Source organism: Poromitra crassiceps, assembly GCF_964638095.1.
Source record: "Poromitra crassiceps genome assembly, chromosome: 1".
Classification (NCBI taxonomy): domain Eukaryota; kingdom Metazoa; phylum Chordata; class Actinopteri; order Beryciformes; family Melamphaidae; genus Poromitra; species Poromitra crassiceps.
The window spans coordinates 109,427,535-109,452,385 of NC_139623.1; the positions used below are offsets into that span (position 1 = coordinate 109,427,535).

The 24,851-nt window shown below is 44.0% G+C and overlaps 1 protein-coding gene across 2 annotated transcripts in view; it reads left to right on the forward strand.

Annotated features, from left to right (window-relative positions):
* Positions 1-24,059, forward strand: part of glcci1b (glucocorticoid induced 1b) — a 39,261-nt gene extending 15,202 nt beyond the window's left edge. The window contains exons 4-9 of one of the 2 annotated variants that reach the window (XM_083636464.1): positions 445-534; positions 10,280-10,387; positions 12,166-12,291; positions 20,078-20,261; positions 20,892-21,012; positions 21,329-24,059. In XM_083636464.1, the coding sequence (XP_083492590.1) occupies positions 445-534; positions 10,280-10,387; positions 12,166-12,291; positions 20,078-20,261; positions 20,892-21,012; positions 21,329-21,656 (957 nt within the window). In that variant the 3' untranslated portion in view covers positions 21,657-24,059. The remainder of the gene's footprint in view (positions 1-444; positions 535-10,279; positions 10,388-12,165; positions 12,292-20,077; positions 20,262-20,891; positions 21,013-21,328) is intronic. The other variant, XM_083636465.1, reaches the window with a different exon arrangement.
* Positions 24,060-24,851: the final 792 nt, after the last annotated feature.

Genomic DNA, 24,851 nt, shown 5'->3' on the forward strand with positions numbered 1-24,851 from the left:
TGATGATGGACAATTTGACAGGTCACATGGCTCTTGATAGGCACGTTTTGGCTTGGCACAGGATTGGACGAGGATTAAACTTGTGACTTTCCTGTCATCTGATCGTCTCTCCGACCATTAGACCACCCAAACAAACCTCAGGAACTACACTTAGTTAATCTTAGGATTTCAGATTGATGCCAGGGGATTCTGTATGTTTATCTTTAGGCCCATACACAACGGGCACTTGTGCATGAGTGTAGCATACAGAATACTTGTCTCTGTGCCTACATAGCATTTAGTGGCTGCATTTATACAAAGTGTCTTACGGTACATTACGGACATATCTGTAGCGTGGCTTAATTGTGTTGTGTGTATGTTAGAGAAGAAGAGAGTGAGAGAGAAAAAGACAAGTTGTATAGCATGTGCTTACAGTATGTGCCTGCACGTGTTTCTGTGTTTCAGACTCCAGGTCTCTGGATGGATGAGGGAGCAGACCAGGGGAGTCCCCACCAGCGGTCGGCCTCTTGGGGCAGCGCAGACCACCTGAAAGAGGTAGGTTCACCTCATTCACCCGAGTCACACCTGCCTCTCTTGACAACAAACACCACAAGGAGTGTCATAAAACAATGGAGTAGCGTCAACACCCCGGTTCTGCGCGACGACGCTAAATTAGACCAGACTAGCTAGTCTGTCTCCAAACATTCAGTTAGGAGTAAAGCTGTTGACACTTATTATGGCACTACTACACACACAGCCAATTCGCCGCAGAGTGTGTTTTTTGTCATTTTTGTGGTTCAGCCCATTTACTCAAAATGTGTTTTATTTGTCAGGATCTGAGGTCAACCTAAATATTATGCTGCTGAAGGTTGGTTTCCACTCCCGTCTATCTGCCTGACTTGGTGGCCAACCAGCCGACCACATGGAGCTATTAGCTCTCCAGCTACCCAGACCACAGTCTAAATTTAACCTCCCACTCTCTCTCCCCCTCTCTCTCCCACTCAGCTACACCCTTGCATCTCCTGTGGCCCGTTGTTTTTGAGAGACAGTGCAGGAGCTTCGTCTCAAGGGTGTAACAGCCATAATGTTCCCTGGTGAGCTTGTCCCTGCTGACACCACAGTGAGGAGTATGAGCCGGGATATCGCTTAATGTACCTGCCTGTGAAAACGCTACTTGATGCTCCTGCAGCACAGAGAAAGATACTCCAAAAAACAGATGCACTTGGCTGTCTTGAACGATATGATGATCTTAGATCGTTAACCATTAGAATGGCTCCACGATCTGCCTTTCCAGACAGATCGTTAGAATCGCGCTACATGCAGTGCACATTCTATCAGTTGCATTTCTATGTCTGAAAGACGCTTCCAAAGTTTTCCTCCCCTCCCCCTCTTCACTTCACAAAGTGCGAGCAGCAGAGCAGGGCTAGAGGGGGAGTTGGTTTGACACACACACACACACACACACATACACACTTAACCAGGGCTCGACACTAAGGACCTCCCGTCACCCCGGGGACGTTGAAAATAGCGTCAGGGACGATGAAAATGAATTTGGGGACGGAGCCGGGACGATAGTTGGAAAAATAAAAAGTTGCCTAAACACACGCTCTGCTTGTTACAATGATGAAAATGACACGAACGCAAATGAAACCTCTTTACGACACACACGCACACTAAACAAACATGCGGGTAGAGAGACAGACAGGCAGATAGAGTGGGACAAGTGTCTGAATCATATCTATGGCTGCATTACAGTTTGAGTTTCATTTGCTTCAGTTATTTTAAATGCGAGGACGCATTGCTCTTAATCTGCTGTCATCCTGCCTCGTATTCCCAGGTGAGCATGTTTCTGCTCAGTTTCCCCCTCTCTCACTGCTTAAACCTCAACGCTGTTGTGTGTGTGTGTGTGTGTGTGTGTGTGTGTGTGTGTGTGTGTGTGTGTGTGTGTGTGTGTGTGTGTGTGTGTGTGTGCGTGCCGAGCCGCATGTCAGACAGAGCTCTCTCTCTCTCCATTAAACTAGCAAATTAAAATGACAACAATCACATGAAAGATCACCCAACAAAAGCAACCGACGGTGGACTCAATCGTAGATAGCCCATATATTCGTCCCATCGCCCAACCCTACTATATAGCCTAAATAATAGTGAACCGATAGCGATAGATAGATAGATAGATAGATAGATAAATAGATAGATGGAGTGAGCATGTGCATGCTTGTGAACATTATTTCTTCATATGAATTATTGTAAACTCAAATTAATTAACTAAATTAATGACATGAAAATATTTATAAAACAAATTGTATTTTAAATTTCCATGACTTTCCCCAGGTTTCTCATGACCATACGAACCCTGAAATTAGTTTGGTTGTACTTGTACTGTTCAGTAACTTGCAAAATAGTCTTAAAAATCAATATGAAAAAGAATCGTGATAAGATCGTGGATCGTGATCCTGCCTGAAAAAAAATCGTAATATATTTTTGGCATATCGCCCACCCCTACTTGAATGGTCATGTTTTTTCATCCCATGAAGCAAAACTAACATTTTCAAAAATCTAGATTTATTCAGCCACAAGTAATGACTTGATTTTACAACTACTCCATTCCAAGAATAACTCATCAAATGACTGCAGGCTTTCACCATGTGTCACCTAGCCATGTGTCACCTAGCCATGTGTCACCTAGCCATGACATATATATTGGCTGTGGTTACACTTGTCATTTAAATGTGACTTCATCTTTGGTTCATGGTAGGATGCATTAAGCAATTTTGCTCACATTGCTACCAGACACAGAAGTGCTAGGGCTGAACAATTAATCCACATTTTATCAACATCGCAATATGGGCTACTGCAATTTTCAAATCGCAGGAGGGGTTAACAATGTTTGTTAAAGGCAAAATGTGTGTCAAAATACTATTTTAAATTAAATAATGTCATGCTGCAGGGATGTCCTGGCCTGCACATCATAATTCTACAGACTTAAGAAAACATCTTTGGTACAGATCCCCGCAAAAATCACACCATAATCAATTTAAATACGTTTTTCAATTAAAATGAGGATAATTATGGGGCATTCTGGTGGCTCGCCAGGTAGAGCGCGCACCACAAAGGCTTAGTCCTTCGTGTGGTGTGGTCCTTTGCCACATGTCATCCCCTCTCTTTCTCCCCACCTTTCCTGTCCTATCAAATAAAGGCAAAATGTCCCAAAACATCATCTTAAAAAAGAAAAGAAAAACACAATAATTATGTAACAATTATCATTTCCTATCATATCGTAATTTCAATATCAGTCCAAATAATTGCAATTAGATATTCTTTCAAACTGCCACAACTCCATGTAGTCTGGATGAAATCATTGTAAAGAGCTGGAGAGGGAAAGTGGAGGAACGTAATGCAGACAGCAATTTAAATAAACACAGCCACAGACATATAACAGGCATTTTCAGGCTGCGTGTGTGGACATACAGCAGTATGATCTCATCAAATCTGATCTTTAGAATCAGATATTAAAAACATTAAGTATTAACTGTAGCTTTGGACAGTGCCTTGCTACTTAAGAAAGTCTCCTATAGACAATCCCGGAACCCTGGCCTGCACAATCAATAGCACAGCTCAGCCAGGAGAACCTCTCTTTCTCATTTTGTGAGATTACATTGGGATTGCCCGGACTTGTCATTATAGACTGCTGCGGTCGCTCAAGGCTCAGTGAATGTAGGACTTGTCATTATAGACCGCTGCGGTCGCTCAAGGCTCAGTGAATGTAGGACTTGTCATTATAGACCGCTGCGGTCGCTCAAGGCTCAGTGAATGTAGGACTTGTCATTATAGACCGCTGCGGTCGCTCAAGGCTCAGTGAATGTAGGACTTGTCATTATAGACTGCTGCGGTCGCTCAAGGCTCAGTGAATGTAGGACATGTCATTATAGACTGCTGCGGTCGCTCAAGGCTCAGTGAATGTAGGACTTGTCATTATAGACTGCTGCGGTCGCTCAAGGCTCAGTGAATGTAGGACTTGTCATTATAGACTGCTGCGGTCGCTCAAGGCTCAGTGAATGTAGGACTTGTCATTATAGACCGCTGCGGTCGCTCAAGGCTCAGTGAATGTAGGACTTGTCATTATAGACCGCTGCGGTCGCTCAAGGCTCAGTGAATGTAGGACTTGTCATTATAGACTGCTGCGGTCGCTCAAGGCTCAGTGAATGTAGGACTTGTCATTATAGACTGCTGCGGTCGCTCAAGGCTCAGTGAATGTAGGACTTGTCATTATAGACTGCTGCGGTCGCTCAAGGCTCAGTGAATGTAGGACTTGTCATTATAGACTGCTGCGGTCGCTCAAGGCTCAGTGAATGTAGGACTTGTCATTATAGACTGCTGCGGTCGCTCAAGGCTCAGTGAATGTAGGACTTGTCATTATAGACTGCTGCGGTCGCTCAAGGCTCAGTGAATGTAGGACTTGTCATTATAGACTGCTGCGGTCGCTCAAGGCTCAGTGAATGTAGGACTTGTCATTATAGACCGCTGCGGTCGCTCAAGGCTCAGTGAATGTAGGACTTGTCATTATAGACCGCTGCGGTCGCTCAAGGCTCAGTGAATGTAGGACTTGTCATTATAGACCGCTGCGGTCGCTCAAGGCTCAGTGAATGTAGGACTTGTCATTATAGACCGCTGCGGTCGCTCAAGGCTCAGTGAATGTAGGACTTGTCATTATAGACTGCTGCGGTCGCTCAAGGCTCAGTGAATGTAGGACTTGTCATTATAGACTGCTGCGGTCGCTCAAGGCTCAGTGAATGTAGGACTTGTCATTATAGACTGCTGCGGTCGCTCAAGGCTCAGTGAATGTAGGACTTGTCATTATAGACTGCTGCGGTCGCTCAAGGCTCAGTGAATGTAGGACTTGTCATTATAGACCGCTGCGGTCGCTCAAGGCTCAGTGAATGTAGGACTTGTCATTATAGACTGCTGCGGTCGCTCAAGGCTCAGTGAATGTAGGACTTGTCATTATAGACTGCTGCGGTCGCTCAAGGCTCAGTGAATGTAGGACTTGTCATTATAGACCGCTGCGGTCGCTCAAGGCTCAGTGAATGTAGGACTTGTCATTATAGACTGCTGCGGTCGCTCAAGGCTCAGTGAATGTAGGACTTGTCATTATAGACTGCTGCGGTCGCTCAAGGCTCAGTGAATGTAGGACTTGTCATTATAGACTGCTGCGGTCGCTCAAGGCTCAGTGAATGTAGGACTTGTCATTATAGACTGCTGCGGTCGCTCAAGGCTCAGTGAATGTAGGACTTGTCATTATAGACCGCTGCGGTCGCTCAAGGCTCAGTGAATGTAGGCCAACTGCACTCGACTTCTCTAACCTCTGCGGTTTACGTGTGGGAGGACATCCTATGTAAAGAGCTAGTCTCTTTGTTGACTGTGTTGCCAGGATTACAAGATCGGCATCAAAGACCACACCTTTGTCTGCATAGTACAACTGCCTGTGTTATGCTTACAAAGGCCATCTTGTTTTTTTCACCTGGTATTTGGTCAGGCCGTCAGACACAGAAGCACCCATTGACCTATATTTCATCATCAGTCACAAATGCAACAACATTGGAGTGGAGTCAGCGTAATCTTGTGAAATAGACCAATAGATAAACAGACAGTTGTCCTTTATTCATCCCCAGGAACAAAATTGGGGTGGTGTCAGCAGCATAATAAAATACATTAGAAAACATAGTAACAATTAAACAGATCCTAAAATGGTGACGAAGCAATACAGCAAAAATATCTGAATTTGACAAAACCACTGACAGGTTTGTAAGTGCACCTTTCTCAGGTGCTGGCTAGAGCAGGAATAATTATTATTCATACATTAATTACAGTATTCAATCAAACACTACGCTGCAGGGGCCTGTACTACGTAGCTAGATTAATGCCTTATCCGAGTAAGTTTGAGTTTGAACCTGGTTTAGCCGTACTACAAAGCAAGTTAACTTCTAACCTAGTTCAATCACCATGGCAACTCACGCTGCAAAGCTAACCTGGTCCCGACCAGGTTAGCTTCAGAGGATAAGATCAAAATCCATGACAGACCCATATAATCGGCTCTCTGGAGTCACTCACCATTCATATAAGATCGCCATTATGAAAAATAGATTGCAGTCAACTGAGAATAGAACAAGAAAAACATTCGTGGCTCTGTAGGCTACATAATTAAATTAAGCCTACTTACCACTTTATGTCTTAACAGCTCAACGATGCGTGGAGAAATATGATCACTATTAATCACCGCAGCGCATATCATAAACGGAGCCTCAAATGGAGTGAGGGTGATATTCTCCTACATGCCAGAAAAGCCTATACATATAATATAGATATGGGATAAATATGGGATAGCCCCAATACTAAATATGCAGGCTACTCTTGCATGTTTCAGCTGGAACTGTGTCCTGAGTGTAGGCTGTATGCCAATATATGAGCAAAAATAGGCTAGTTTTTATCAATGAAAACTATGCCCGCATCGTCTCAATTCAGTTCAGCAGTTTTCTCTTTTATATTAGTAGGATATCATTATTATGCCTCCGCCGGCGAAGCCAGGCCACTGCCTGGCAGCTCGTAGCTGACAGCCCCACACACAAGCGCCTATTTTCAGTAGAATCCATGTGGAAGGCGCTTGATCTGTCTAAACACTGACTGAGCGAACATAAAAGTGCTGTTGCTCCGCCTCGCTCGTCCTCGTCACAGTCAGTCACTGGCACCAGGCTACACCGTTTCTTGTTGTTATTTTGTAAAATGAATGAAGAGGCAAGGGCGAATGTAATCCCGCCTGTAACGTCGTTACTATACCCCCGTTACTGTAATCTAGATTACACATCTTAAAATGTACTGTGACTAGGGCTGGGTCGGTTTGAAAATTTTAAAACCGGTTCGATATTGCTGTCTAAACCGGATCGAACCGGTATACCGATTTTTTTTTTTAATAAAAAAAAAAAAAAAAATTTAATTAAATTTTTTTTTTTTTTTTTTTTTTTTCCCAAGCAGGGCTCCCGAGTGTGGCCCATAACTGTCTGTAGTGCAACTTCAGTCCACCTGATAGCGATAATACACCTCTAAGCTGGTATTGTCAACCAGCAATGATACTGAATAAAAAGAAGCAGGACACCTGTGTAACAAACACACCCTGTATTTATTTCTCATAACTATTCAGCTCAACTTTTCTTCTAAACATCAAAATAATAAATGAAATAAGACTTCTGCCTATAGTGCAACTTGAGAAAAAGGCTAATAAAAACACAAGCAGTGCAATCAGAATGGATTGGCTTACAGCTGAGCTGCCTTATAAACTTCAAAACTCACAAATTCACACAATATAGGGCCTAGGCATGGGTCGGTTTGAACATTTTGAAACCGGTTCGATATTCCCCAAAAAAACGTATCAAAGCGGCTGCAGTTGGTGGCGATAATGCACCTCTAAGCTGGTATGCTGCCAACCAGCACGAACACTGAATACAAATAAGCAGAACCTTTTAACTGTAACAACACACTGTTTTTATTTCTCATAACTATTCAGCTTAACTTTTCTTCAAACATCAACATAATAAACAAAATAAGACTTTTGCCTACTAGTGCAACTTGAGAAGAGGCTAATACGAACAATAGTGCAATCAGAATGGACTGGCAAAAAAAAAAAAAAAAAAAAACTTTTTTTTTTATTTATTTTTTTAGGTTTTTTCGGTTTGCACGTGATCAAACCGGTTTGGGCTCGTATACCGAACCGAACCGGTAAAACCGGAAATCGACCCATGCCTAACTGTGACAGATTACAGTTACCGTTTTTTTGTAATCAGATTACGTAACGGCGTTACATGTAATCCGTTACTCCCCAACCCTGGTCAAAGGTCAAAGGTCAAGGTCACTGTGACCTCTCGAACGCCATTTTCAAGCTTGTTAACGCGATATCTGAGGAACGCCTAGATGGAATTTCATCAGATTCGCCTTAAACATTCACTTAGGCTCAAGGATGATCTGATTAGATTTTGGTGGTCAAAGGTCAAAGGTCAAGGTCACTGTGACCTCTCGAACGCCATTTTCAAGCTTGTTAACGCGATATCTGAGGAACGCCTGGACGGAATTTCATCAGATTCGCCTTAAACATTCACTTAGGCTCAAGGATGATCTGATTAGATTTTGGTGGTCAAAGGTCAAAGGTCAAGGTCACTGTGACCTCTCCAACGCCATTTTCAAGCTTGTTAACGCGATATCTGAGGAACGCCTGGACGGAATTTCATCAGATTCGCCTTAAACATTCACTTAGGCTCAAGGATGATCTGATTAGATTTTGGTAGTCAAAGGTCAAGGTCACTGTGACCTCTCGAACGCCATTTTCAAGCTTGTTAACGCGATATCTGAGGAACGCCTGGACGGAATTTCATCAGATTCGCCTGAAACATTCACTTAGGCTCAAGGATGATCTGATTAGATTTTGGTGGTCAAAGGTCAAAGGTCAAGGTCACTGTGACCTCTCGAACGCCATTTTCAAGCTTGTTAACGCGATATCTGAGGAACGCCTGGACGGAATTTCATCAGATTCGCCTTAAACATTCACTTAGGCTCAAGGATGAACTGATTCCATTTTGGTTATCAAAGGTCAAAGGTCAAGGTCACAGTGACCTAACAAATGCCATTTTCAAGCTCAGTAACGCCATATCTCAGTAACACATTGACTAAATTTCTTCACATTTGGCTCAAATATCCAATTCTGCACAGAAACGCCTTGATGCAATTTCTTCCAATTTGGCTCCAACATCCACTTGGACTCAAGAATGAACTAATGGCGGAGGCATAAGTCCGCGTTGCGGTCGTTCTAGTTTTATATATGAATTATTCGATCAGTGCAACCACACACATAATGAGTGATAGAGATCATTATTCATTGAGCATGCGTTTCTAAATCTATGGTCTAAATAGGCTTACAGATTGTGGAAATTTATAGACTGAGATTACACATTTACATTTACACTCGCAAAAAGCTGCTGTAGGAGACAGAAATCGCTGATCGAAGTAAATCAAATGACTGATGTGAATACAAGCGCCAGCTTTAGCAGTCCTTCAGCAGACTATATCCAACGCAGATTTTCATTCTGCCATAGGCTACATTAAATATCCGCTAAAACTCTGATCACACTGCGCTTTCATTGAACGAGGAAATGGGTGTGGAAATGGGTGTGGGCGTGGATCAACTCAGCTGTTCATAATGTGATTGACTAGCGCACCTCTTTCGCGTGGACGCGCGCCTGTGCACGAGCGAAAAACGTGCGCGTGCACAGGCAGATCCCAGATAAATCCAGCTTCAGTTATCGAGTAGAAAACCAGCGTCGTAGTATCGTTAAACTAGATAGCTTTGATCCTGTTCAGTCAAACCAGATCAAAGTGACAGATCGCGGGTCTGTTAAGATAGCTTCGTAGTATAGGGTACTGATCTCATCCAATCATAATAACAATAATCACATTTGAGCTAACAATGCTTTTTGCCTCTTGGCTAAATTAATTTCACTGGGGGGGGGAAATGTAGTTCACTCCAATGGATTAGTTCTTCTCCTAAAGTTAAAATGCATATATTGTAAGATAGAGGTGGGAGATTACTCTCACTGCATATGGTCATGTCCTAAGATAGAACGATACTGGTCAGACATAGTGCAGCAGTTGAGTGTCATTTTTGGTGTGGAGTTGGACCCGGACCCTGTCAGCCTTATTCTTGGCCTTCCCCATAAGAAACTCGTTTATAAACATCACAAACGGCTATTTAATTTATTAACTTTTGCTGCTAGAAAAAATATTATTTTATTTTGGATTAAAGACAAACCTCCAACAAAGAGGAACTGGCACCAGATAATTATGCAGCTTATGCATGACATGTATGCTGCACTCAACAACCGATGTCTTTTATAAAGTATGGGAGCCTTATTTGAATTATATTGACCCTAACCTAGCAGAGACACTGACTATTGGATACCTCAACCGAAGTGATATTGCCACCTGATTCTTGCCTTTTTGCCTTGTACATCTAATTTAATTTAATTTATTTTATTGTATTCTCATTCATTTGTCCATCCTTTCCTTTACTGTTGTCCACATCTATGTTTTTGCTAACTTGTGAAGTGTCTGAGCTGCCCTGTCTTTTTTGTTTTTGTCGTTGTCTTGTCTTGCAAAATTCAAAAATTGAATAAAAATATTATTGAAAAAAAAATGCATATATTGACAGAAGCATTGCCCTCATGCCACAGTATTGTGAGTTGTTGTTTGGCTTTTCTTCCAGCAGATTGCTAAACTGAGACTGCAGCTGCAGCGCAGCAAACAGGTCAGCCGACAGGGCAAAGACAGGGAGCAGAGCTCACTGCAACACAGCCTTGCATGCCAACCTCAGGTGAGTTCTCCACTTCCCCATCCTATCAGACCATCTGGATTTTTGCCAAATGGGAGTGATCCACATGCTGATTTCAGTTGCAGGGATGCAAACTACCGTAGTCACCTTTTTGATCTTAGATTAGGGCACTTAAGGATAACTTCACCGAAAAACAACAATGGTTTATTTTGCACATCACTGGTCCACAACTTAACTCAAATAAACTCTCAATAACTGTCAAACTAGATGAATGATTGCAAAACCGTTTACAGTTTTTCTGATAAATTAGCGTTGTTTTTCAGTTAAATTCTCCTTTAAGTGAATGACTTGTGAGTAGTTTCTGAGTCTGCCCTGGTATCTGCCCCCTTTAGTCTCCATGAGTTTGCATCCCTGCCGCTGGAAACTTTGGCGATGCAAGATCTTCCCATAACAATGGCGATATGATAAGGTGGCATACAGCACCAGCCAAGCACACTGCACAAACCAGACATGAAACAGAACATAACCAAACCATATCACAGCTGCAGGAGATAATGTAACTGAATATGAATATCGGGGGTTTAGCAAGGTTATTCTCTAGATTACTTTGTCTTAAAGCAGCTAGGAGCAAGATTTTCGATTGTTATTAAACAGTCTAAATTTAATATCGATGCCTCACATCTTACCTCTAATAGTAGACGAGACCAACGCCGAGTAGTCTTGCTTGAACGCCATGTGAATCGGCCAGTGTTGTCTTGATGATTAGTCTGTCTGCGGCCGGGGCAGATCAGGAAGTGAAATGAAACAAACTGTTAGAATATAACGAGAGATGTTCGCGAGAGTAGCAAGCCCCTGGATGTACTGTAGCGAGCATGGCGTTCTCCTTGTTTATGGTCTGTTGCTAGGCAGAGCGAAACGGTTGAAGGCAGGCAGCTAGCGTAAGCTAGCGCAGCTAGCGTTTAGTTTCACTTCCTGGTCTATCCGTCGTTTCACTTCCTGGTCTATCCGCCCGCCGGAAGACAGACACAGACTCTATAATCATCAAGAGAGCTATCTCCGATTCACACGGCTTTGGTCTCAGCTACTATTATAGGTAAGATGTGATGCATCAATATTACATTTAGACTGTTTAATAACAATCGAAAATCTTGATCATAGCTGCTTTAAGGATAAGGTTACCAGGGGTCTGTTTTTTATTACATTAGTTGTCAATCGTATTGGTTTATAAATACATCTAAAGATGGTACAAATTGTAGTGGGACCATTTGAGGGGTTTTCATATTTATATTTGATGTTGTGCTGCATTTGATTTGAGGAGCTCTGGTTAATGAGTCCCCATGATTGTGACCAGTGGTGTCAGAAGGAAGGAAAGGGGAGGGAATGTGTCTGGGCATGCCCGCTTCTCTCCCTGTTTGTGGTTCATTCATTAACAGATGCCCAGCAACCACTGTGGGAAAATGAACATAAACAATGATAGGCTCTGTGCTATACTCCCCTGTGGTAGATCACAATCATGTTGTTTCCCCCTTATGACATTTAATCCTACTTCAGTAACACGCATTTAAACTGCAAGGCGCTCCACCTGTGAAATATCTCATGAAACTGGATCAGCGACAGTTTAATACAGTCCCTCCAGCATATCTTAGCATCACAACAAGAGCCCGAGACATAATGCAACATCATGCATTTTGATTACGCAGTTGTGTCCGCGGGTGTGTTTTGTTTGGTATCTCATTTGTGTGTGATTTTGATGAATGTATAACACAAATCTTTTTGAGGGATTTGATTTTTTAAACCCATGGTTGTATGTGTCTTTCCAGTCCAAAGTGACTTCTTCAGTCCCCGTGCCAAAGTCCCTCATATCCAGAGTGCCCAGCAGTGTGGAGGGCATCAACCATGAGCTAGAGAATGTGTTTATCCGAGAGGACTGGGAGCAGGGGATACAGGTAGGGACGTGCATACACACCACACCTGGCTCAAGTACTATTTGCAAATAATCCCCAGAGTTTGTTTTAATAACCTGCATGGTGTAGCAGATGGGTGGGGGTATGCCACCAAGGACAAGACAATGAGTGACATAATATTTAGACTTGATTTGAATATCAGTTACCTCACACACCTTCTGCAGTAGGGCTGGGGAAAAAATCACATCACTGTAATTTTAGGCTGAATGGTGATACACGATATACATCTGTTTTTTCTACAAAGTTCAGTTGTAAGTCGAAGCCACATGTGAGATGTGAGACACTTTTTATTAATATAAAACAAGCAAGACTGTGTTGTCTCTTCACTATAAACAAGACTGTACTTCACCAAATACCTCTATCGATATTGTGACAATATTGTAGAGATAACTATTGGTTAGGGCTGACTCCAAAAAATCAAAGCTTCGAAACTTCAATCATTGCCATGTCAGCATTCAAATGCTTAACCCCTCTCCTCCACCCCTCTCTCTTTCTCTGTCCACATGCACAGCCAGCTAAGGTGAGGTGTAGCTTGGTGAGACAGCCTCTCTAGTTTCCTGGCTGGGCGGGGGTCCTTCGGGCCAACACTGTGCTTAACACGGAAAACACCACCGGCACACGTCGTGCGACAAACAAACGCACCTTGCCTTCAAACCTTGCCAGCAACAGCCACAGACAGTGAGACACGGAGCTGACAGCTCGTGTTGTAAACAGACAGTGAGACACAGAGCTGACAGCTTGTGTTGTAAACAGACAGTGAGACACAGAGCTGACAGCTTGTGTTGTAAACAGACAGTGAGACACAGAGCTGACAGCTTGTGTTGTAAACAGACAGTGAGACACAGAGCTGACAGCTCGTGTTGTAAACAGACAGTGAGACACAGAGCTGACAGCTTGTGTTGTAAACAGACAGTGAGACACAGAGCTGACAGCTTGTGTTGTAAACAGACAGTGAGACACAGAGCTGACAGCTTGTGTTGTAAACAGACAGTGAGACACAGAGCTGACAGCTCGTGTTGTAAACAGACAGTGAGACACAGAGCTGACAGCTCGTGTTGTAAACAGACAGTGAGACACAGAGCTGACAGCTCGTGTTGTAAACAGACAGTGAGACACAGAGCTGACAGCTTGTGTTGTAAACAGACAGTGAGACACAGAGCTGACAGCTTGTGTTGTAAACAGACAGTGAGACACAGAGCTGACAGCTCGTGTTGTAAACAGACAGTGAGACACAGAGCTGACAGCTTGTGTTGTAAACAGACAGTGAGACACAGAGCTGACAGCTCGTGTTGTAAACAGACAGTGAGACACGGAGCTGACAGCTTGTGTTGTAAACAGACAGTGAGACACAGAGCTGACAGCTTGTGTTGTAAACAGACAGTGAGACACAGAGCTGACAGCTCGTGTTGTAAACAGACAGTGAGACACGGAGCTGACAGCTTGTGTTGTAAACAGACAGTGAGACACAGAGCTGACAGCTTGTGTTGTAAACAGACAGTGAGACACAGAGCTGACAGCTCGTGTTGTAAACAGACAGTGAGACACGGAGCTGACAGCTCGTGTTGTAAACAGACAGTGAGACACGGAGCTGACAGCTTGTGTTGTAAACAGACAGTGAGACACAGAGCTGACAGCTTGTGTTGTAAACAGACAGTGAGACACAGAGCTGACAGCTCGTGTTGTAAACAGACAGTGAGACACGGAGCTGACAGCTTGTGTTGTAAACAGACAGTGAGACACGGAGCTGACAGCTTGTGTTGTAAACAGACAGTGAGACACGGAGCTGACAGCTTGTGTTGTAAACAGACAGTGAGACACGGAGCTGACAGCTTGTGTTGTAAACAGACAGTGAGACACGGAGCTGACAGCTCGTGTTGTAAACAGACAGTGAGACACAGAGCTGACAGCTCGTGTTGTAAACAGACAGTGAGACACGGAGCTGACAGCTTGTGTTGTAAACAGACAGTGAGACACAGAGCTGACAGCTTGTGTTGTAAACAGACAGTGAGACACAGAGCTGACAGCTTGTGTTGTAAACAGACAGTGAGACACGGAGCTGACAGCTTGTGTTGTAAACAGACAGTGAGACCCAGAGCTGACAGCTTGTGTTGTAAACAGACAGTGAGACACGGAGCTGACAGCTTGTGTTGTAAACAGACAGTGAGACACGGAGCTGACAGCTTGTGTTGTAAACAGACAGTGAGACACAGAGCTGACAGCTCGTGTTGTAAACAGACAGTGAGACACGGAGCTGACAGCTTGTGTTGTAAACAGACAGTGAGACACAGAGCTGACAGCTCGTGTTGTAAACAGACAGTGAGACACGGAGCTGACAGCTTGTGTTGTAAACAGACAGTGAGACACAGAGCTGACAGCTTGTGTTGTAAACAGACAGTGAGACACAGAGCTTTGTTCCTCTTGTTTGGCTGTAGTGTGACTGTAGTGTGACTGTTCAAAACCTGGGTCTACCAGCACGGCATTCTTCCCAGGATCCTGTGGCCCCTCCTCGTCTACGCCGTCCCAATTTCTACAGTTGAGACTTTAGAGAGGAAGGTGAGCAACCACCTCCGGAGATGGCTTGGGTTACCAAGGAGCCTGAGCAGCATCGCTCTCTACGGGCGCAACAACAAACTGCAGCTGCCCTTCAAATCCTTGGAGGAGGAATTCAAGGTAACAAGAGCTAGAGAAGTGGTGCAGTACAGAGACTCAAGTGACCCGAAGGTGGCCAACGCTGGAATCCAAGTGAGGACTGGCAGGAAGTGGAGGGCGGAGGACGCAGTTCAAGAGGCGGAGGCAAGGCTGCGGCACAGGTGCCTAGTGGGAGTGGTCACACGAGGCCGAGCTGGGCTAGGATCCTTCCCAACTCCCCAATTGAACACCAGGGGGACGGAGAGGCGACGTCTTGTGCGGGAGGAGGTGAGAGCAGCAGTGGAGGAGTCAAGATCCTGCAAGGCAGTGGGAATGAGGCAACGGGGCTTGGACAAGATGGGAGAACGCGATTGAGAGGAAAGTGACCTGGACGGAGCTCTGGAAAGCCGAACCTCATCGCATCAAATTCCTCATCCAGGCAATGTATGACGTGCTTCCAAGCCCGTCAAACCTGCACACATGGGGCATAGCAGAGACACCAGCATGCCCATTGTGCTCCAAGCGAGGAACCCTAGAGCACATCCTCAGCTGCTGCACGAGGGCACTTGGAGATGGACGGTACCGGTGGAGGCATGACCAAGTCCTGAAGACCATCGCTGAAGCTATCAGCACTGGACTTGTGTGGGCAAAACAGTTCCGTCCCTCCAAGAAAACCATCGCCTTTGTCAGAGCTGGGGAGCAGGCAACCCCTGCCAGAAGAACATCTGCAGGCATCCTGACCTCTGCCAGAGACTGGCAGTTGTTGGTGGACCTTGAACAGCAGCTGAAGTTCCCCAGCCACATTGCAGTCACCACCCTGCGACCAGACATCGTCCTTGTGTCCGAGTCCACCAAACAAGCCGTGCTGCTGGAATTGACAGTCGTGGGAAGGCCGCCTGGAAGAAGCCTTTTAGAGGAAGCTCTCCAAGTATGCGGGACTGGTCAGCGACTGTCAGCAAGCTGGATGGAGGGCGAGGTGCCTCCCAGTGGAAGTGGGCTGCAGCCTGCTCTTTGGCCAGAGCCTTCAGTAGTTTAGGGATCAAGGGAGAGAGAAAGAGGAGAGCCATCCGCAGTACCACCGAAGCGGCAGAGAGGGCCTCAAGATGGCTGTGGCTCAAGAGAGGAGAACCTTGGAGTCATGGTAGCTAGCTAGCCATCTGGACACGAGCCGGGGTTTACCCCCGGCTGGGTCACCTGGAGGAGGGTGTATAATGTTGAAAGACCCGAAACACCCGTTGATCCCAGGAACATTACTGATGACGTGTCCAGAGGCATCAGCAGATGTATGTACACAGTGTTGCCTGCTGTGTGTCACAGCACTGCTGCTGTCTGATATTCAGCTGATACACAGCGTCATCGCCACAGCCGAGGACGCACGTTTTTCTTGATTTGTGTGCCCCCCACATTGCCCACAATGAGCTTTTTGATAAGTAGTAGGCAGGCATTCACGACGACTCCTGCATTTTAGTAGTCGACTACTCCGAAAAGGTATTTGAATAGTCATGGGAGATATAGCATATTTTTTTCACCCAATGCAAATGATAAATTCTTATCAAAGAGGTCTAAAAAAAAGTGAGTAAAGGGTTAACTAATGTAGGAGCAACGCAGGGGTATATGAAAGAGCAGAGTCCTGATTGGCTAACGCGGGGGTATATGAAAGAGCAGAGTCCTGATTGGCTCTGAGAGGCTGTTTACTAAAGAGCTGCTAAACCCCAGCAGCTTGTCTGAGCTGGAGATAGCCACTGTTTGACTGCACAACAACATAGACACCAGTCTTTCCATCTCTAAATACAAATGGCATCATGTAGAAAATTATTGTTGAAACAAATCTATGTTAAATAATCTATTTATTTATATTGTTTTTTGCTAAAACCACAGGGGAACGATTAGTGGACTACGATGCACAGTGTCAACTAGTGGTTTTGATAGTTGACAGTCCGTGAAAGCCCTATTGATAAGTAATCATCAGTAATGTGGGTATACTGATAAAGTGGGTGAAGGCAAATAATAGAACAGCTAGAACAGTCTGGTAAGTTCAGGACATGACATGAATACTGTAATGCAGCCTGTTCAACCAGGAAAAGACATATGCCGTATCACGATATTACCATATCCAAAATCTATCTCATACCACAATATCGATTATAATATCGATTAGGGATGCACATTTTCCACAAATTCCGGAATCGATCATTGGTAACGTTAACGATCAATCAATCGATTAATTGTAATTAAAAATACAACATTTTTCCAAACAATACCAAATGCGTTTTTTCCCTCAATAAAACCTTTATTTATACAGCAGCAACATATTGTATATTTCTCACAGCATTGCATAGCATAGCCTATGCTATGAAACATAGAGGCATCACTTTTAGACATGTCAACATTTGCCCAGAATCTGCGCCGCGGCCGCTGCCTTGGTCCAACAGGTGCTCACTCACCGCAGATTGTTTATTTTTTCTGCTCGCCGTGCGTCGCAGCTCTTAAACGCTGATGCCGAGTTGCTCAGCTCGAGTCCAGGTGAGACTAGGATCCAGTTGTTGTAGGTTTAAACCGAATCACAGATAGGCATCATGTCTTTTTCTATAACCCCGCAGATCGATTGGGTTATTTTTTCTGCACGCCGTGCTTCGCAACTTTTCCTCTTATTCGTTGAGTTGATGGTGGGTTGCTCCAGGTTTGAGGAAGAGGAGCCAGCCAATTTATCAGAATTAGTCTCTTAAAACAGACTGTCTCATCTACATCCGGCGAATGCAGCTATACACAGTCTGTACATTACACCCCCAGAACATGCACAAGGAAGTTGGGAAAAAAACCTTCAGACAGGAAAGAAGTTAGACGGAATCCGACCAATCACGACACGTGTGTCCACGAAAAATGCGGCATATTGGATTCTGATTGGACTAATGAGCGGAAGACCCGCCTTTCTACTTCCCATTCCGGTTGGTGCATGATTCTCCCCCACGAAGTACAGACGGTATGGCGGAAGCATTTGAAAATTGCGGAAGCCAACTCGTCTGTTCTAAGAGACTATATCAGAATGAACACTGTTCAAGTGATAGAGCATCTAATGACTTGTCTGAAAAGGGCTATAGTGATGTAGCCGAGTGTTCGGGTCCGCCTATTACACTTTATTAATAAAACAATAAATGAGAGATTCAGGCTGTAACGTTATAACACGCTTCCACATTTATTCTCAGACGGCTAGTACGTTCGTCAACAACGGAAGCGTCACTCTCCTTCTCCACACACATCCTGTTCTACGGCAACTCTCGAGGGGACATACACAGAGCCTCGCATACACACTGAACAGTATGTTACAGTGATATCATTGCGCCCTCTGGAGGATCATTGAAAAATGATTTGAAAACACCGTTCTACTGACAGAATGCACATTGATTTTTGTTGTTTTGATCGAGTACATTTTCACATGTTCGAGTAAATCCTTAACGAGCGAGTAATCGATCTTTGATTAATTGTGTGCATCCCTAATATCGATATATTGCCCAGCCCTATTCTGCAGTAAAGCCTACTCATCTGGTGCTGCAGTTGGATTTAAAATGGTTGGTCTGATATAAATATAAATGTCTACACACACACACACTCAGGCTTGTAAAGTCACGTGCAGCATGCTGCACCATACAGTCAAACACATATATTCTCACTCACACCCAATTATATCACTGAGAGGCGAAGAGACCTGTACATCTTCTCTGATGTGGGCAGTAAACCTTGGCAGGTCTGTAAAGCGGCTCTCAGAGAAACACACACACACACACACACACACACACATGCACACGCACATCACTACAGATTTACAACACAGCAGTGCAGCAAGGCTTTTTCCAGCTCTCCCATTAGAATCAGCTGTAGCTTAAGCCCAAGCAGAATGTTGACAAACATCACACTCTTCATTTTGTATCAAGTATGACCATCTGCTCCATCATGTTAAGATGTTCTGCTGTGCTGTTGGCTTCTCCATTTGCCCTTTAAACACATTATGAGATCATTCATAGATGCTCTTGCCTCCAGTAGGGATGCTATTGATTCTATGCTCTTGCCTCCAGTAGGGATGCTATTGATTCTATGCTCTTGCCTCCAGTAGGGATGGCTATTGATTCTATGCTCTTGCCTCCAGTAGGGATGGCTATTGATTCTATGCTCTTGCCTCCAGTAGGGATGGCTATTGATTCTATGCTCTTGCCTCCAGTAGGGATGGCTATTGATTCTATGCTCTTGCCTCCAGTAGGGATGCTATTGATTCTATGCTCTTGCCTCGAGTAGGGATGCTATTGATTCTATGCTCTTGCCTCCAGTAGGGATGCTATTGATTCTATGCTCTTGCCTCCAGTAGGGATGCTATTGATTCTATGCTCTTGCCTCCAGTAGGGATGCTATTGATTCATAGATGCTCTTGCCTCCAGTAGGGATGCTATTGATTCTATGCTCTTGCCTCGAGTAGGGATGGCTATTGATTCGTATTTTTCCGGTACCAGTGCTAAAATTATACTTTTAAAACCGTACCGGTGCATGAATCTGCACTTTATCAAATTTAAAGCGGATTTAAAACAAGATTTTTATTTATTTAAAGAGGATTTCAAACGATAATGTTATGTGTTATGCCCTGTAAAAGGTCAGGTCCGGTACCAAAGCGGTGCGCGCTTTCAGTACCCAACCCTAGCCTTGAGTGACATCCAGCTAGTGACCAGGGAGCTGTTCAGTATCTTACACAAGGTGCACTATCGTCGGTCAGGGCGCCTGTTTGGGGGGAGAGGATCTAGGGGGAATAGTGTGATCCTCTCACGTAGTACGTCCTACCGGTGAAAGAAGCAGCTGGCGACTGCACATGTATCGGAGGAAGCATTGTGCTAGTCTACAACTCTCCCCAGATCGGCAGAGGGCGTGGAGCAACGACCGGGACAGCAGGGGGGAATTGGCCAAGTACAATTGAGGAGAAAATGGGAGAAAAGTCTGGAAAACTTGAAAGCAAAAACAAAAACAGTTGCTATTGTGGGGATTGAACATCGACTGTGTGACCTTTCATTTATTAGACAGTTAATCTTGCTGCCACTCTGCCACTCTGGTATCTAAATGTGTCTGCGGTAATGCATGACCTCTCCACACTCTGACCTCACAGGCCATGGATGTGTTGGATGGCCGCCGCGCCCCCTTCAACCCTCATCACTATGGTGGGGGCACACGTGACACGGACACCCAGGCCCCGTCCAGCGGTGACTCCAGCCCGTCGCCCCGCCCCTGCAGCCCCGACCACCTCCACTCCCCTGATGGAAGCCCCTGCTCCGCAGAGGATGTCGACAAAGGTAGGTTGTGAGAAAACTGCAGTCCAGGCTGTTTGATGCATTGCTCTCTCTCTCTCTCTCCAGGCTGTGTGATGCATTTCTCTCTCTCTCTCTCTCTCTCTCTCTCTCTCTCTCTTTCTTTCTTTTTCTCTCTCTCTCTCTCTCTCTCTCTCTCTCTCTCTCTCTCTCTCTCTCTCTCTCTCTCTCTCTCTCTCTCTCTGATGCATTGTAATTTGGTATCTTTTCCTGATGTTTGTCCTATATCATTCTGTTCTACTGTATGGTTCATTCTGTTGATCAGTTAGATCTAGTTAGGCTATTTCTCTGCTGCAGTCTTTTGAGACATGCTGCTTGTGATAAAGGACAGTAAATCAGTAAATTAACTTGAACATGATTTGTGGTCTTAAAAAGTACTGATTTTTTTTAAACTAATTTCACTGTTCTGTGGAGTGGTGACTTCTGGTCCATATTTTAGTTTGGTGTAAATTATGAGACAATTTTTAAAAACATGCTACTTACAGTACATGAAAATGATCAATGGTTAAACAAAAATTCTTATTTCCATTGTGATTCTTGCCTGTTTCCTTTGTTTTCCTGATCATACCTAAGACAAATTGCAGACATGTCTAACATTCTGTACTGTACTTCCAGACAGCGTGTGCAGCTCTCCTCTCCCCAAGTTTGCCACTTCTCCCAAACCTAACAACAGCTACATGTTCAAACGGGAGCCTCCGGAGGGCTGCGAGAGGGTCAAAGTGTTTGAGGAGATGGTGTAAGTATTTTGTTCTAACACTTAAAGTTCTGCTTGTGTTTTTAAATGTGTATGGCTATTTTCTACTTGACAATTGTATCTGTGCAAAGCAAGAATTGAGATGACTGATTGACATATGTGATCATTAAAAAGAAAAACAATACCGCCTCACAAACTTTGAGATCCTGCCAAACCAGTACAAAAGTATTTGCATTGTGAGTGACAGGGATGAGGGCAGAATGACAGCATCAGAACAGCAGGTTGCATTAAAGCCGTACAGCTGTACAAATAGAAAATAGCGAAAGCAAATAATGAGCTCAACTTCTTTTGCCTTCAGGTCTGGCAAATCAAAAGGCTTCCCCCTCTTCTCGTGCCCAGACAAAAACAAGGTGAACTTCATTCCCAGAGGCTCCGCCTTCTGTCCCGTCAAACTCCTCTGCTCCTCCCTGTTCTCTTCCGTCTCGCCCTCGTCCTGCCCGGGGCCTCAGGTGACCCCGACTCTGCCTGCCTCTCAGCCCTCCGCTGACTGGAGCGCAGACACAGACACACGCACACTCACAGACAACAGCAGCACAGACAGCCTGAGCGCCAACACAAGCCTAGACTCAGATAGAAGCACAGACATGGGGACAGATGGATCTGCACACGTACTCCTCACCAGTTAGTCCTCAGGTATAACAGTACATGACCAAAACACTTAGAGATGCAGCGTTTTACCTGGTCAGGTGGCATGGTGTTGGAAAAAAAAAAACAATACCCTTGCACATCCGTTAACCCTAATGTTAGCCAGCAGGGAGTGCCCAAGGTCTATAAATGACAAAGTTGAGATATGATTTGTGGAAATAAACAACACATGGGCGGATATGGGACCAGCATCCTGCAGGACCAGCCTTTCTGCTTGGCCCAAAAATGAATTCTGATCCCAGTGTTTGTGCCGTGTGTCGTCAAGGAAACTCGATTGTTTGGTAGTCGTTTAGACTTGAGACACTGCTGTCCTTGGGAGCGGCCTCCCTTTGCCCCATCACTAACCTCTTGTCTTCTCTGCATCGTGACGACACCTCCAACACATAACAGAAATAGCTTTGCTTTTCTTTTCTTTTTTGCAAAACATAGAAGTGACTGCTCAAAGTATTGTGTTCTGTAGCCAGCAGTTTTATCACGAGAACGTAAAAAAAAGAAACACAGAAATTCCATGAGAACAACGGGGTATCAGAAAAACACATTCTTCTAATTGTTTTATCTAACAAGCTTATTTAGCTGTTCAGTGTTCAGCGAGCTAATATCTCAAGTACAGATAAGCTTTTTCACAGTGACAAAAAAGTAATGTCATGCCTGTTTATATTGCAAACCTTATGGGGTGTATCTTACAGTGCTCCATATTACCCACAATGTTTGCACTTGGTAAGACCTGGCTCAACATGGTATTGGCCATGGCCTACTTGTTTCTTATTTGTTTTTGTTTTTTTAAGTACTTGTCTTGTGGCACACTGGCCATGTGAAACCAACAGTCACATAAGTGTAATCTCCACCCGACAGGCATACAAGCCAAGATCTAGATCTGCATTTCTGGTCAGGTCACTATTAAAAACCTGGTAAGCTCAAGACAAAATGCAAAACGACAGCCGTTCTATCCAATGACCAAATAGCCAGTTATAAAGCACACAACTCACGCATTGCCTTGTTTTATCTCCCCCACCACCCACATTAATAAACTCAGGTCATGTGGAATGTATTCCTCTTTCCCCAGTGTTCATCACATTCTCCTACCGTAAAACATTCCATAGCCTTAATAACACATTTTCTTTTTGCTGGAGAGGCCATTGCAGACTGAATCAAACTGATTGATGTCACAGCGTGTTGACCGAGGACTTTGGCATTAACGTGTTCACGTTAGAGAGTTAGAGAGTTTCAGGTGCTGCTCCGACACATTCCAGAGCTCGCCGTTGCAATGGTCAACTGTGAGTACTCATGTAAATGGAGCTAGTTTGCTACTTAAAGGATGGCTTTACTGGCAATCAACCCACTTTGTATCATTAATAATCTCTGTAATATAAGCACATGGGCAGTGTTTACCCTCTCTCTGTGTTTTCCTCACGGAGATCTCCCATTTCCTCCTCGGCCGAAGCGCTCCTTTGTGACGGGTTACGCGTCACAAAGAGAGAGAGAAGGTAAACGGAGAGAGAAGGCAAAACACTGCCCATGTGCTTATATTACCTAGATTATATATGATACAAAGTGGGTTGATTACCGGTAAAGCCATCCTTTAATGCTCCACCCTTCCAAATTGACCAGTTGATAATTGGTATGTGTTTTGTTTCACCCCTTTTTAAAATATGTACCAAAGCAGATTGCAAAAACAATGAAAGGTCCATAATATATTTGGGACACAAGAGGCACTATTTCTGTGCCAGCAGCAGAATGTTTCTGTGTCTTGTTTTGTTCAGAAACAGATCAACGACAGATAAACGCTGTTTCTTGGTGTTTCAAACATAGATGGATCAACCAAGGCTAAGCACTTACTTGCAAGTGACATGATAATCACTATTTTATTTAATTTTTGACTAATTCGTAAGTTGAAACAATCAGATATTGAGTGTGCAATTGATTTTTGTTTTTAAATAAAGCTACACTAACAAACAATGTTTGGATTATGAAGATTGGATAACGAGATCCAAGCAATTGTGCCCAAACTTTGCCTGGAGGTGTTCATCACCAGAACATATATAAAACAACCAAACAGTGGAAATAGACCAGGCAAACATTGAATTGGAGAAAAGATGGAGTAAACAACTTCTGATTCCAAAATGATAGTCTCGCAAGCCACTTGCACACAAACACAAATATGAACAATATGCAACACATTCCACACAGACTAAGTTGAACTACTCTGTTTTTGCTCACAGCTCCAGGAGTTAAAATCTTACTAATTCTGATTTTGTTCACATGCTCATTGTGCAGTACAGTTAAGCAATGTTTGCCATGTTTGGCACTAATAATTCAGTTCTCCTGTGTACTACACATGTTTATGTAGATCTTGTGTGTTTTTCAATAAAGCAAACAAAAACCTCTGTATTTGTATTGTATACAATCTTTTCAAAGGCTTTAGCCAGACAGACTATAGACACCATTATTCAGAAGCATGGCATTTACAAACAGAATTCAAGGTAAGGCAATCAATATATTTGGTCATGATTATATATCAACAAATGTTAGCATTCATGACAACTCGGCCCGCCGGAGGTTTCAACACGGAACCTCCGCCCTGGACAGATTTGCGTTCACGCTGCACCTCCCGCTCGGGGGGAAAGCCCAAACTGTTGCTATAGCAACCCGCGTTAGCATGGTAGCTACCTACTAGTGAACAATGCTAACCGAACATGCTGAATGCTGAATTTCACACAGAGCGAAACACAGATGATACAAACACATATGAAACGTTAACCTTACATAATTAAGAACTCAACTTGTGTGTTAAAACGTCAACAAACGTCTTTATAATAATTCTGTGATTATCATTAACGATGCAAGTAGCCATTTTGATGTGGCTGTGACGTCAACTCGGAGAAACCGGAGCTCTGAATGATACCCGAATTTCCGAGCTGTAATTCTGGCCTGGACGACTGTTCAATTCACTTTTTACAGGTCGGAACCCATTTTTTCCGGCGGTCCGAGTTGTCTTGAACGGGGTATTAGTCACATGGCTTCAACATCAAAAACACAAGGCAGAGTTACAACAAGATTTAAATGACACGTTTCACCTTTGTATGTTTAAATTAATCCAATAATGATTCTCTTGAAGTCCTATACTCTGTTGACTCGTCATTAGATTAAGGCATTTATTCTTGTATAATGCATATTCA